The 14,855-nt window shown below is 46.6% G+C and overlaps 2 protein-coding genes across 2 annotated transcripts; both read right to left on the bottom strand.

Moving 5' to 3' along the window:
* BDR25DRAFT_127717 (uncharacterized protein) lies at positions 1–2,731 on the bottom strand. Its single transcript, XM_033683786.1, has 2 exons — positions 113–2,731; positions 1–53 (listed from the first exon to the last, which is right to left on the bottom strand). Exon 1 carries the CDS (start codon positions 2,711–2,713, stop codon positions 167–169), a length of 2,547 nt encoding a protein of 848 aa, XP_033539408.1. The 5' UTR covers positions 2,714–2,731; the 3' UTR covers positions 1–53; positions 113–166.
* A 4,860-nt stretch (positions 2,732–7,591) lies between these two features.
* BDR25DRAFT_248851 (aureobasidin A1 biosynthesis complex) lies at positions 7,592–13,747 on the bottom strand (the record flags this gene model as incomplete). Its single annotated transcript, XM_033685990.1, has 1 exon — positions 7,592–13,747. The coding sequence occupies one exon, from the start codon at positions 13,745–13,747 to the stop codon at positions 7,592–7,594; it is 6,156 nt and encodes a 2,051-aa protein (XP_033539409.1).
* Between the last annotated feature and the right edge of the window lie 1,108 nt (positions 13,748–14,855).

The following is a 14,855-nucleotide window of genomic DNA, read 5'->3' on the forward strand; positions in this document are numbered from 1 at the left end:
GCAAGATACGCCTCAAATAATCTATGCGTTGCCAACGAAAAGAGTCGCCACCCCTGCAAAAGCTGTAAGAACCCAATTCGTCGTAATATCCGTAATCCCGGGCGGACAATACCTGTATCCTTGTTAATGAAGGAAGAGCAATTTCTAATGCAGAAAAGGAGGTCTCTCACTTTTCTCCCGCCACGTTAACAAACCCTTCCCAGAACATCCACTGGCTGACGTAGGAGGTAAGACCTAGAATAAGAGCCAAGTACATCCACTTGAGACGGATGGTGTCCCGCTGCCATCTATGCGGGTACCTCTTCATCTCCTCTCGGCGATCTGCCTCCCATGGGTCCAATACTTCTTCGACGAACCAAGTAAGAAGCGACGTTGTTTGTCGAGGGGTCAGCCTGGGCTGTTTCGGATCATAATTGTCTCGGATTGATGGTGTTTCATGAACATAGGAGGTGTTTTGCGGTGCAATGGCAATGCCAGTCTGGGACGCGCCACTCCCAGATACTACATTTTTCGGGTCAGTGAATGGGTCGGTAGGGCGTAAGCTGTGACCTTGGCCAATTTTTCTTTGGTCTGAAACATTATCGATAACTAGTTCTTCATCGATGGCAATCGTGTCATAGGCCGAGTAGTCTGCGATCGGCCTTGCACGCGTTCGTCTAAAGGCTCTAGGTTGCAAAGCCTCGGGATGCAGTCTATCACTTGTAGTTGGATCTCTAGCACTCTCTTCGGCAGAGAGGAATACGTTGCTCTCATGAGAATTCGCGGTACGAAAACCCTCTCGGGGAAGGTCGGTCAGATAACTAGATGAAGATATAATGTCGCGAGACTGAGGAGCTGGGTCTAACAGGTAGAAGCTTGGCCTGTGAGGTGAATCGGGCCGAGCATTCGTTCCAGAAATGGGAGCCATTTCCAGTTCCGGTTGAGTATTCATTTCTTCCTGATATTGGAGAAGACTTGAGGAGTCACACCTTTCTGTATGCGTACGAATACTCTTTTTACGTGACAGTGAGCGCTGCATGCTATCGCCGAGGGGCGCTCTTAACAAATGGCGCCGGATCCAGGTGCGCACCTTTCCGTCCGGAATGATCATACCAAACCATCGTCTTACATGACCTGGGATGATGTACTTGCTGAAGAATCTTCGAGCACCGTTTGGCAGACGGTAAGGAAAGGAGGATGAGTCTTTTCGGGCCATCTTCACGAGCCGAGCACCTGGCTTCGGGACGGCGGTCGTGTCTTTCTCTTGGTCTTCGGTTAAGCCGCAAAATGTAGAGCCCATCTTGCGCCAAAACTTTTTCCTATTCTCTTTCCGTTTATTCTTTAAATCTTCGCTGGGGTTCGTAGCTTTTTCGAATCTCCTCACGGACTTCCCAAACCTTAGAGCTGCCAAGACCCAGAAGGCGAAGAGGATAGGCACAGTAATTGCCCAGACCAACGCACCATTGTACATGCGGCGGGCTGCGTGTCCTCGGTAGTACTGGTACAGGTGGTGTGAGATGTAGAACTCTCGGATACGGCCGATATGTGTCGTTCGTACTAAGGAGTACGCCCCCAGCATCTCCATGAGCAGTTCACTGATCGCTGCGCTGTATGCGACCTTAGTCCATAGCCCGACCACGTAGAGGTCATTCTTCTTGGTACTCTTTCTTTCCAGATATTCTACCAGCCGTTTCCGATTAAATAGTCCAATGATACAGGTAGTCCAAGAGAAATTGGGACGAGCAAACCAAAGAAAAGCGAGTCGCCAAGGATGGATGTTTTCAAATCCTGGTCTTGTCTTTATATGAAACGCATTGTAAATAGTAACTCCTGCACTCAGTCCAGCCCAAACAAAAGCAACCGATAAAGCCTGCACGACATCCTTCGTGGCAGAGCTGGACGTGCTAGATTCACGACAAGGTTTACACGTGAGGCAATTCCATAGTTGCTCCAAAGGCCAAGTTATGTAGACCTTCAAGTACTCATTCCAGAGCCATTTGATAGACAAGATACATCGCTGGACCAATTCCAGAGCCTCTGAATCGTTCAAGGACCTAAGGATTGGAAGTGTGAAGTGCCACTTCCCCGAATAGTGGAAGAACAATTGGATGTACGGAATGGATATCAGGGCGAGAAAGATAGCTAGACTTTCTAGCGCAAAAAGCTTAAGATAGTATGAAGGACGGTGGCATTTCGGGGTTCTGCGAACTCCTCCAGTGGAGTCGTCGTAATGGATTGTCCAGTTCCAAGGTAATATGTACTCCAGCCAGTCGTCGCGTGCCATGCCTCCAAAGTACGTAAAGTTAGCTCTCCATTCCTGAGTACAGTGTCTTTTGATCCACCGGGCAATATCGAAAGGTTCGTTTCCTGAAGCACAGCATTCGCCGCTGATATACATCCAGTCATCCGGTTGGGACTGGCACAAGCGTGTAGAGTTGATGATAGGCCAACCGTGTGTTCGGCATGCTTTGTCGTCCTGGCATGATGGCGAGGCACACCAATCTAAGCTTGCGTGCTTTGAGATGCTTGCCCATAATTCTGAGCATGGATGTCCCGTCGGGCAATTCGATGATAGAGTAGAGTGGTTGCCGAGAACACAGCCTTCTCGGAAACAAGGGGGTGCATGTTCCAGAATGTCGGTATACTGACGATACGTAATCAAGGAGCCGCATATCGGAGTAGAGGATATCGAAGAGACAAGCAAAAGCAGTGTGAAGGTCTGAAGGTAGATCATCTTGTGGGTCGGACATCATCGTGGAGATTCATCTCGGCGACATGGACCCGTTTTAGAGATTTCCTGATCACTCTGGAACGACTTTTGCTGGCGCGTCTCCTCATGACGTTCTGAATCATGCGACCAATGTCTCCTGTTGGGTTACTGATTAGAGTGTGAATCAGGCTGGGCTCACTACGTCGCGAATATAATCCTCAATCGGCCGCTGTGGCTTGTGGCGTCCTCACTCCACCTTTTGGTGCGGCTCGACACGGTGCAGCTCGAACATCGACGACATCCCGAACCCAACTCGATCGTCAAGGAATTGGACAGACTGGATCTCTTAGGGTCTGGTGAGGGATTTCGAGCCTATCTAGATGACCCGAGTGATTAAGTGCACTTGGGTAATCGACGCAAGCGATCTTAGCGTTTGGTAGTATACAAGGGTACGGCGGACTGTTAGCTGATGAAGGGAAAAAACTAATTGCGAATTTAAAAATTCTTTACTCTACACCTATACATCCCTAATTATAGCTTTTAGCTACTTACAACTTTATTGCGGAGCGAGCTTGCGAGTGAAGCAATCTTAAGAGCAAATAACAGCCGGCTAATTGTCAGCCCTAATTAGGTTTAGCAAAATTCCCTCTTTAGGATCTTAAAGTTTATGCAAATTTATGATTAGTTATCTAGAAATTAGTTAATTATTAGCTTTAATTAAGGGAACGCATTCTAGCCCTAGCTTGTCGCGCTCCCGCCTCCAACACGTTCTTGCTCCTGCAACAGTCTTCCTCTTCTTTACACCTTGCAGTCTCTAGCGTTGCGCCTGTTCCTTTCACCGCCTAATACTGCCACGTATGCTGCAGCTTGTGTAGTTTGTTGCCTCTGCAGGAATTTCTCGGGGTACTGGGGAGCTCTGGCGCTGCCTCTGCCTCTGCCTCTCTGTCGCCGCAAAGACTCTATCATGAACCACCACAGCCTCCCGCACCGCCTGCAACTATTCACCTACTTACTTCTATAGATAATAGCTTCTAGGATAAGGTTCCTCTTGCTGCTGTTACAGATCCCTTAACTGTTTTGTTTGCACAACCGCTAGTTTTGCTTCTTCAACTGCCGTTTAAATATAATAGGCTAATGCCTAGAGGTATTAGTAAGAGATTACCTAGCAGCATTAGGAAAGCCATAAAGTAAATTGCAGCAAATTGCAGCAGATTGCGCCAAACTATAGCAAATTACAGCAAACTACAGTAGATTACAGCAACAGGCAGCAATCTCTAGCAGATATTAGTTGTGTTGCAAGTGGCTCTACGTATAGAGAGCGTTCTAGGGGGGTAATGCCTCTAGAAGAAAAGCTACTTTATATACTACTTTATATATTACTATATCTACTACAATTATATACCTCTTGCTATTTTAAGCTTTGCCTATGTATAGAGAGGGTTCTAGAAAGGGAACGCCTCTAGAAAAAAAAACTACTTTATATACTACTATTACTACTACTATTACTATTATAATGTTATAATTTCAAAGGCTAATATTTAGTTTAATACCTATTCTAGTATTTTTTTAAATATATAAAGTATTTAGTAGATTAATTTACATAACAACACTAATAAATTAATAGTTAAGCATTAATACTATTTTATATTTTAGTAAGAACTTACTTAATTTATAATATACTTCTACTTTTACTTTTAATCTTTTTTTTACTTAGTTTTCTAACTTTATCTAATAGTATAAATATACTACTATAATACTACTTTTTTACTTGTATCTTTTATTAAGTGTTACTAAAGTTATTAGCTTTTAAATAACGTACTTCACAGGCAAGTTGCTTACACACCTAAGTTGCTTACTTTTGCTAAGACTCTACTAAACTACTTTTCTTACACTAATGCATTCTCTACAACACTACTTAGACGCGCTAAAAGAACATTAGATACAGCTTATACTTTAAGCTTTTAAATAAGATATAAAACTCTTAAAAAAACATGCTGTAGCTATATATAAAGTTTTATAAAAAATAATAAATAACTATAGCGCTAGACAACATTTACAAGCTAATTCTATAGCTAAATTATAAAGGCTAGGCAATAAAAAAAAGCAGGTAATTATTAAGACTATACTTAAGCTATATGCGCAAGGAATTTCCCCTTAAATAGCATTTATAGCTAATATAGCTAATTCTTTGCGCGCTAAGTGTAATCTAGGCTATGTTTATATAAACTAGCCTAGTACATTTATAAAGTGTTATTTAGAGCTTAAAGTAACATTTAAGCGTAAGTATAACTATAAAAGAGCTTTTTATAAAAGTCCTAAGGTAATTTAAAGCAGGTTTAGCCTTATAGAGAATATTAAAGCTAAGTATAGCATCTAGGATAATAACATGTACAACTTTAGTAAGACAGGCTTTATAATTAGCTAAATATCTTTTAACTATACTTACGCTTAAAAGTTTACTTTAAGCTTTAAATAACACTTTATAAATATACTAGGCTAGTTTATGCTAATATAGCCTAAATTACACTTAGCATGTAAAAAATTAGCTATATTAGCTATAAATGCTATCTAAGGGGAAAATTCTTATGTAATGTACCTAACGGGTTGGCCGGCCACACAGGTTGGCCGGCCACTTTTGCCAAGCCCCCACTAAACTCTACCTATCTACATAATGCCTTAACAACAACACTAGATTAAATCTTCTAAAGAACGTTAGATACAGCTTGCTCTTTAGGCTTTTAAATAAGACTTAAAACTCTTCTTATAACGCGCTGTAGCTATCTATAATGTCTTTTACACAACACTAAGCAATTAACGCGCTAGACAGCCTTTACAAGTAGAATGCTAGCCTAAATTAAGAAATCTAACTAAGCTTAAAAAGAAGGTAGTTGTTAAGTACATACTTAAGCTTATTACACGCAGATTTCCCCTTAGGCTTACAGCTGTAGCTAATATAGCTAATTCCTTACCTATAAAGCGTAATCTAGGCTAGGTTAGCTTAAACTAGACTAGTATGTAGGTTAAGCACTGCCCTAAGTTTATAATAAAGTTTAATTATAAGTATAATTATAAAAGAGTGCTTTATAAAGATCTAGAGGTTATCTAGGGCTAGTTTTGCCTAGTAGCTAACATAAAAGCTAAGTACAGTATCTAGGATAAAGACAGGTATAACTTTAATAAGTTAGGCTTTATAATAGGCTAGATATTAACTAGAGCAGTTATTACAGCTTTAAAGAGATAAGAACAGCTAAAGGTAATATAGTAAAGTAATAGAAAGTAGACAACAGTTATCTAGGGCATTAATATAATAAAGTAGGCTATAAAATTACAGAGCTTTAAGCAGCAAATAAGGCTGCTACATAATGTAGATTACATAAAAGGAAGCAGATTTAGGCAGAAAAGACTTTAATAGTTAAGGATAGGGCTTGTCTAACTGCTCTAAAGGAGTTTAAAGCGTGTAGTAATAGGAAGAAGCTAAAGACGCAGGTGCGCGCTAAAGGAGGTAAGCTAAGTTAAAGGCAATGCAGGTAGTGTAATTAGACTAGGTATAACTTACGTACATATAAGTAAGTAGTAAAAGTAGACTCTAAATAATATCTTGTGTTATATTACTTTATACAGGGCTAAAGTGGGCTGTTTTGCGAGAGAATAGGGTGGTTTTAGTAGGGGCTTAGCAAAAGTGGCCGGCCAACCCGTGTGGCCGGCCAACCTGTTAGGTACGTTATATAGCTTAAGTATAGTCTTAATAATTACCTACTTTTTATTATTACTTAGCCTTTATAAGTTAGCTATAAAATTAGCTTATAAAAGTTATCTAGTGCTATAGTTTTTTATTATTTTTTAAAAAACTTTATATATAGCTGCAGCATGTTTCTTTAAGAGTTTTATGTTTTATTTAAAAGCTTAAAGTGTAAGCTATATCTAACATTCTTTTAGCATGTCTAAGTAGTGTTGCTAGAAATGTATTAGTGTAAAAAAAGTAGTTTAGTAAGGTCTTAGTAAAAGTAAGCAACTTAGGTGTGTAAGCAACTTGCCTGTAAAGTATGTTAACCTATTTTAATAAGGTGTTAACAGAGAGAGAAAAGAGCTATAAGCAAGTATAGGTCTTCTGTACGTTAACATCGAAGTAGGATTATAAGATAATTAAGAAGGTAGATATAAGTAAAGGCATAGTGCAAATGTTCTAGAACTGCTTCTAGTATAACAGCTAATCTAAACTTGTTGCAATAGAGAGAGATCTACAAACTGCACAGAATAGTTACAGCCTACGCTTGTATATCTAGACTTTAGAAGAAGGTCTATAGCGTATCTTAGCTAAATACACTCTCTATTACATAGACAACGCACTAATACACACTGCCTATAACACTACTCTGTGGCTAAATGCTATAGACATTAACGTGCTTTAGTAGCTACTCTACTTGCTAGATCTTAATCTAATGAAACACCTATAGTAGGCACTTAAGAAGAATATCTGTAAATTGCACCTTAAGTTAGAGAGCTAGGGACTAGAGGGAGCTAATAGAGAGGCTTTTATTAAGGCTGCTAAGGAAGCTTAGCAAGCTGTACCCTAAGATCTTATAAAGACGCTAATTAATTTAATGTTAAAAAGAATCAAGGCAGTTATAAAAACTAGAGACTAGCAAACAAAGTACTAGCATAGAATAGCAATTAAGCTGCTAATCGAGCCTTAAAACTAACTTCATCGACACGCAAAAGAAGGTTGTAATCTACAAAGGCGAACTTTTTAGACTAGATAACTCTGACATACATGCGCTGTATAAGAGCACTAGTTAACGAAAGCGATAATCTTAACTACCCAGTCTCTCGCTCGAAGCATTCCGAACGCTATATGAAACCCCCAACAAATGAAAGTCATCGCCGCCCCACTCAACCTCTCGCTCAAACCTTCGCAAGCGCATCACCCATCAGCACCCGCTCACTCCCCGTCAAAAGCGCCAACGCACTACAAAGCTCCTCCAAAATCCGCTCCACCGTCTTCTCCTCAAACCTCCCCAAATTCCCATTCACAATGACCCTCAACCTAGAGCTCTCCGCCTCCGGAATACCCGTGATCTCCACATTATGCAGCGGCGACTCGCGCAACACCATCCTCGTCAAGCCATCGGCGCCCTCCTTAGCCTCCTCCTCGTCATCATGGCGCGAAAACCCATCGAGTCGGATGCTTTGGCCATGAATCTGGCTTTGAGGTCGCATCTCGTAGTTTTGGAATGTGGTGCAAGCGCCGAAATCTGTTGTTGAAGCGGGCCAGTCTGTGCAGTTGCCCTTCAGATCGTCGAAGCCCAGGGTTTCAAAGGGCAGGCTGTCGACGTACTGTGATTGGACGTTCTGAAGGACATCTCCTAGCGTGGCATTCTCGTCGATGAGGACCCGCACAGGGACTTCGTTGGTGCAAGGGCCGACGATGTTCTGCGACGTGCTCGGTAGGTTCTGCCGTCCGGATACAACGCGGCCGAAGAGGAGGTCGGTGGATCCGGTTTCCTTTGCTAGCATGATGGCACAAGCTGTTGTGAAGACTGTGGCTGGCGTGATTTTGTATCTAGCTAGGAAGGGCGATGGGATGGTCTTCTCCACGATGTAGGTTCCGCTGAGTCTGGGCGCGTTTTCGAGATTGCGTCGCACGTCTGGGATGATGCTCATTGAGGAGTGTTGTAGGACGGAGCTCCAGTAGTTATAGCCGAGTGCACGGCTTTGTACCATGTGCTGGATGTAGCTGGCGAATCTTGACGGCGTTGCAAGTGTGTTGCCGTTGTGGAGGGCGTGTAGGGAGAGTACAATGTGCTCGAAGCTCAAGCCATCGTACAAAGCGTGTGACATCCGAAGTATTACTCGCACCGTTGATTGCTGTCGCTTGAGAATGGCGATGCGAAGTAGTGATTGTCCAAGGCGGAGGGGTTGCTTGAGATCCATGTCTACTACCGAGCGGGTCGCACTTGTGATATCGCTATCCGTTTCAATTACCTCGATCGGGACAGCAAGGTTTTCTAGAACCACTTGATGCAGCGTGCCTTTGACGGATACGAAAGTAGTGCGGAAGATGTCGAAATGCTGCACAAGGGCCCCACAGCTGCTGGCTAACCTCTCGCAATCCGTATCGGAAGGGAAGTCGATGATAAAGACCGGAGGGACTCGTGGATTTCCTGTTGTTGGATCATGCAAGAACCGTTTCTGAACCTGAGTAGGAGGGTAGACGTCAAGAACCTTGGCCGAACGATCTCCTAGTTGTGGAGTGATCTCATTCTGCACGAAGTCCGAGCGGTCACCCGCCTGAAGGAGCTCGAAGGGAGCGCTGTCTGCTTGTACCGAAGCGGATGCTTCCGCCTCTCCATTCGCTCTCAGCTTGAGCGATAGCTCCGAGGCAAGATCGGCGAGGACAGGATTGCTGAAAATATCTCTCACAGACAGGCTGGTATTCAAGCGCCGGCCGAGACTCGATGCGAGCTTCGTCGCCATGAGGGAATGTCCACCAAGCTCAAAGAAATTTTCCGTGACGCTGACCGCCACTCCTAAAACGTTAGTAAACTCCTCACAGAGCAGGCTTTCCATCTCGTTGCGTGGGGTCACGCGCTCCCGAGATAGCCTGCTCTTGGTCACTGTCTTAGCTCTCTTGGCGAGCTCCTTTCTGTCCACCTTACGATTAGAATTGAAGGGCATCTGGTCCAGCACCACGATGCGGCTTGGCACCATATAGCCAGGTAGCAAGATCTGTAGACGGTCCCGAACTTGCGCTTCAACCCGACGACTCTGTAGTCCTTGGAGCGGCCGATTTGTGCGTGAGTTCGGCACTTGATTGGCGTCATCGGCAGGGAATTGGATGAGCACACGGCCTCCATCATGTCGTGATTGGTAGTTGTGGAACACTGCATCGACAGCGCCGTTCTGAGATCGTTGACGAGCCCAGCTGAGCTTAACTCGTAAGCCCGCTTCTTTTCCAAGCTCAACTAGGTCAGCGGCAGAGAGGGCAGGACAGCGTTCGGCCTTTTCGCGAGCGGCTGCTATCCAGTTTTGTGTAGTTTCGTTGTATTCTTCGAGGGACTCGACCAGGCAACGTTCTAGGATTGTCTTGCTGTACGGAATGTTGCTGATAGCAATGGGTTGGTTGCTGGGAGAGCTCTGCAGAAGGCTAAGAAGAGAGCTACGGTCCATCTTCGACACGTGATAGTCGTGCCAGACGTCAGCTGCGATTGGATGTACAGCTGGCGCCTGATCTGCCGTCTCATGAACGTGTATGACAGCCGCGTATCGGTACGCGCTGAGTTCGTTAGTAGCCCTCATCATCTTCGGTAGGATCTCGACATGCGACACCCGGTCAGCCAGACGACTTGTCAGCTGGGTGAAGAACGCAGGATCAATCAATAGCTCTTCCTCTCGTTCCCCAATTTCTGCAATCTTCTGTCGTACCTCATCCTTTGACGCCTTATTGCCGAGCGTGTGTAGAGCTCTTGACACGAGGAACTCTGTGTTGAGAGTATAAGATCTGATGTCACCGAAGAAGATCCTTCGTACACCAGGAAGCCCAACTAGCGTGTCTACAGCCTCCATCAAATACTCTGGTGAAGGGAAATATTGTGCCACAGAGTTGACGATAACAAGCTCTGACTGGAGACCCTTCAGACAACCAGCGTCAGTCGCTCCACCAACTTGCATGTCGACTCGGTCTGCCAGATCTGGCACGGATTGCGCCATGTCGCGGACGAAAGAGGCAGCCGCAGCCGAGGGATCAATACCAACGTATTGCTGTAGGCCGTCACCAAGATTGAACAGGATCATACCTGTACCACTGCCGACCTCAAGGACATGGCCCGCAGCCTGTCCGTCTAGGATCTGTTGAATAGTATCATCAAGCCATTCATTCATTTCATCCTTAGGAATGTCTTCTCCATCGTACATCGAAGTCCATCCCATGAAGTCACGACCGATGCTCGAGCGATCGATATTGTAAATATCCGCATATCGACTCTTTTCAAAATGCTCTTGCCACCCTTCTAAGTGACTGTTGGCAGTGGCAGTATTGTCTTGCTTTTGCGTGTCGTCGCCGCGCTTTGTAACGAACCCGACCATCTCCACTCCGGTATCTTCTTGGTCATAGCGTACTACAACGGCGGCGTCGCTAACAATGTCATGGCTAAGGATAGCGTGCTCAACTTCAGCTAACTCAACACGGTAGCCGCGAATCTTGACTTGCTGATCTAGACGGCCAAAGAACTCAATCTGGCCATCCATTGGCCTGTATCGGACTCTGTCGCCTGTGCGGTATGCTCGAACCTTTTGACCCTCGATAGTAATGTCGACAAATCTGTTGAGATCTAGAGCCGAGTCTGTGTATCCACGCGCTAGACCATCACCTGTTACCACAAGTTCGCCCATGACACCAGTTGAGACAAGCTGTAGGTGCGCGTCCATAATGTAGGCACCTGAGTTGCTCATGGCTTGGCCGATTGGTACGCCATTGACATATGGATCGTGCCTGTCGATTTTATATAGAGTGCTGACAACTGCGTTTTCTGTCGGTCCGTACGAGTCGTAGACTCCTCCAGCTCCACCATCGACAAGAGCTTGTGCTTGGAGAGCGTCCCGACTATCAACACGGTCTGCGCCAACGAATAGAACCTTCAAGCCGTGAAGACAGTCTGGATAGCTTGCGAGACATTGTTTGAGCAGCATTGATGAAAACATAGAAACATTAATCTTCTCCTGGTTGAATAACGCACCAAGCGCTCTACTGTCTAGCGTCGTCAAGTAGTCTACGCAGACAAGAGACCCGCCATTCAGGAGCGCTGAGAATATCTCCCACGTAGCGATGTCGAAAGCGATAGTTGTTAAATGGGCGACACGTGACGACGGTGCCATCATTTCTTGCACGTCACTATTCTTGACCAGGCGGACGATACCTCGATGCTCCACCATGACACCTTTCGGTTTGCCTGTTGAGCCTGATGTGAAGATGACGTAAGCGAGGCTGGTGGAAGAGGGCGTCGGCAGGATCGTTGTAGTGGTACCTGCATGTCCCAAGGTCTCAGCAATCAGTACCATCTCAACATCCGGTAGCATGATGTCCGGACGCCGAATGTCAGTACCAAGGAGGGCGAGCTTGTGGCCAGAGACAGCTCTAAGAATGGTCTCAATCCGGGCGGTAGGGACATTAATGTCGAGAGGGAGGTACGCAAGACCAGCCTTGAGGATACCAAGGAAGGCTGTAATTGTTTGGCAGGAACGCGTTGATAGGACTCCGACTAGAGTCTCGGGAGCCATCTTTCGCCTACATAGCCAGCCAGCCAGGTCATCAGAGTATCGGTCAAGCTCAGTGTACGTCAATTCGGTTGACGAGTCCTTGACCGCTAACGCATTTGGATAGAGGGCCACCTGCTCGCGGAAAACGTCGACTATACTAGATTCACGCGGATAGTCCGTCTTTGGTTCCTTAAGTAACCCTTCGTTACGCAGCTGCGAGACGCCGTCTGTAAGTGGAAGCGTCCCGATAGGCGTCTCTGGGTTGTCAAGGCCTCGTCGCAGGACTTCGTGGAAGACACTAAGCATACTCTCAACCGTTGCGGCTTCAAACAGCTCAGAAGCGTAGAGCACGTTACCACTTAGACAATTCTCTTCCTGGAAGAGATGGAACTCCAAGTCGAATCTGGTAGTTAATGCAATAGGTATTAACTCGCCCTGCACGCCCTCAAACCGAAGCCGTCCCAGATCTCGTTGGGAATGCACAGCGAAAGTGACCTGGACGAGGGGATTGCGAGATGCGTCACGCCGTCCTGGTAGCAGGGCTGAGACGAGCTGTTCGAAAGGTATATCTTGATTGGCAAATGCTTCTGTCGCTGTATGGCGCACCTGCTGCACAAGGCCTTCAAAGGACTCCTCGGTAATAGTAATACGCATGGCTTGGGTATTGACGAAGAATCCGATGAGGTTTTCGAGCTCTGGGCGGTTCCTATTAGCGATAGGAGTACCTATAGTAGCATCCTCGGTGCCGGTGAGCCTATAGTGAGTGGCACGGAAGGCCGCCAGCAGGACGACGAAAGGTGTCACTTGCTGAGCACGGCAGTAAGCCTGCAAGCTCTCATATAGGCCCCCTGTGATGAAAACTGGAGCAACACCTGCTTGGCCGGAGAGTACGTCGGGTCGTGGCTTGTCGCATAGAAACTCAGCTGGGGTACTGTCAGTGAGCTGCTTTGTCCAGTAGCCAAGCTGCCTCTGCTGCTCAGCAACTTGGTCCGCTTGCTTCTGCCACAATGCGAAGTCGCGGTATTGAATTGGGAGCGCCGGGATCTGCGATGACAACTCCTCACCACGCTCCCCGCGGAGTGCAGCGGTGTAGAACACGTCTAGTTCTCGACGGAGGACATCCACTGACCAGCCGTCAGAGATGATGTGGTGCATTACGACAGATAGAATGTTGTCGCTCTCGCCGATTCGTAGTAGACAGACCCTCCAGCCTGGTTCAACCGCAAGATCGAATGGTCTTGTCTGCTCTGCCTTCACTGCGTCGAGCACCTCAGCCTTGGTATAAGTAGAAGCGTCGACAATGCGGAGACCTCCAGAGCGACGCGCGTGGACGACTTGGGCACCAATGCCACTGTGCTCCTCAAAAGTAGTTCTCAAGGTCTCATGTCGCTGTTCAAGAGCCTGAAGAGCAGCGTTTAGTGCGTCGACATTGAGCGGACCACGCAGGCGGGTTGCTAGCGGGATAATGTACCACATCGCTTTGACATTAAGTTGATCAAGGAACCAAAGACGACCTTGCGCAAACGACTGTTCTACAGGTCCGCTATACCCCATCGGGACAATGGCGCGGTGTGGGCTAGTGCCTTGTTGGATTGCCGCTGCAAGATCTGTGAGGATGGGGTAATCGAAGATATCCTTGACCGCCACGCTGGCGTTGAGCCGTTGGCCGAGACGCGTCGCAAGCTTCATAGCTGTCAAGGAGTGTCCGCCTAGCTCGAAGAAATCGTCACCCATGTCGAAGTCTCTTCCTAGCAGGTAGTTGAGCTCCTCGTAGAGTATGGTTTCCGCGTCGTTCTGCGGAAGCATGCGTGGACGTTCCTCCTCACGCGTTGGCAGTTCATCAACTTGACGAGAAAGCTCTCTTCGGTCAACCTTGCCGTTAGCATTGACCGGCATCTGGGGGAGAGCTCTGATCTGTGCAGGGACCATGTAGGGTGGGAGTGTTGCTTGTAGTCGCTTGTGCACCTCCTTCTCAAGCTGCCTTCCAAATCGCTCTGCTGAATCATTTGGAGAACCATTTGTAGCTTGTCCTGTGAGGCCACTTTGGCCGGCTGTAATGAAACCGAACATTTCCGGCTCTTGTCCCTCTTCATGGCGGATAACGATAGCGGCATCGTCGACTTCGTCGCAGCCGAGCATAGCATTCTCTATCTCAGCAGGCTCAACGCGGTGACCGCGAACCTTGATCTGGAAGTCCATCCGCCCAAAGAATTCGATTTGGCCATCCCTTGGTCGAACTCTTACGCGATCACCTGTACAGTAGGCCCTGACTCGTTGGCCATCAATCGTGACTTCAGCCATGCGACCGATATTGAGTTTTGGATCGGTATATCCCCGAGAGAGGCCGTCACCTGTCACTACTAGCTCGCCCATTACTCCAATGGAGACAAGCTGCTGCTGTGCATCCATAACATAAGCGCCTGAGTTGCTGACAGGGCGGCCAATTGGGACGCTGCCGACGAATTGATCTTTGGGGCGTACGTTGTAAATGGTACTGAGGACTGCATTCTCGGTAGGGCCATAGGCATTATATACTCCTTGTGGGACATGAGCCTGAGCCTTGACTGCATCTTGGCCATCCAATCGGTCGCCGGCAGCGAATAGGACATCGAGACCGCTCAGCATGGATGATGGTGCTGTAGCCAGACACTGCTTGAGTAACGCAGGTGGGAACATTGCTCCACGGATCTTCTCTTGCATGAAAACCTTGCTCAAGGCTTGAGTATCTAAGGTAGTGAAGTAGTCAATGCAGACTATCGTTCCACCGTTCAGCAATGCTGCGTATATTTCCCACGTCGAAGCATCGAAAGCAAGGTTTGACAAGTGTGCTATTCGAGCTGTACGCGGCTGTCTGTTGACTACGTTACTGTTCTTCACAAGGCGAACGACGTTGCGATGTTCGATCATAACACCT

This window comes from Lindgomyces ingoldianus, assembly GCF_010093535.1.
Source record: "Lindgomyces ingoldianus strain ATCC 200398 unplaced genomic scaffold BDR25scaffold_88, whole genome shotgun sequence".
Lineage (NCBI taxonomy): Eukaryota > Fungi > Ascomycota > Dothideomycetes > Pleosporales > Lindgomycetaceae > Lindgomyces > Lindgomyces ingoldianus.

Excerpts from the sequence above, each read along its gene's own strand:
- BDR25DRAFT_127717 (XM_033683786.1), bottom strand. The coding sequence starts at position 2,713 with ATGATCTACCTTCAGACCTTCACACTGCTTTTGCTTGTCTCTTCGATA.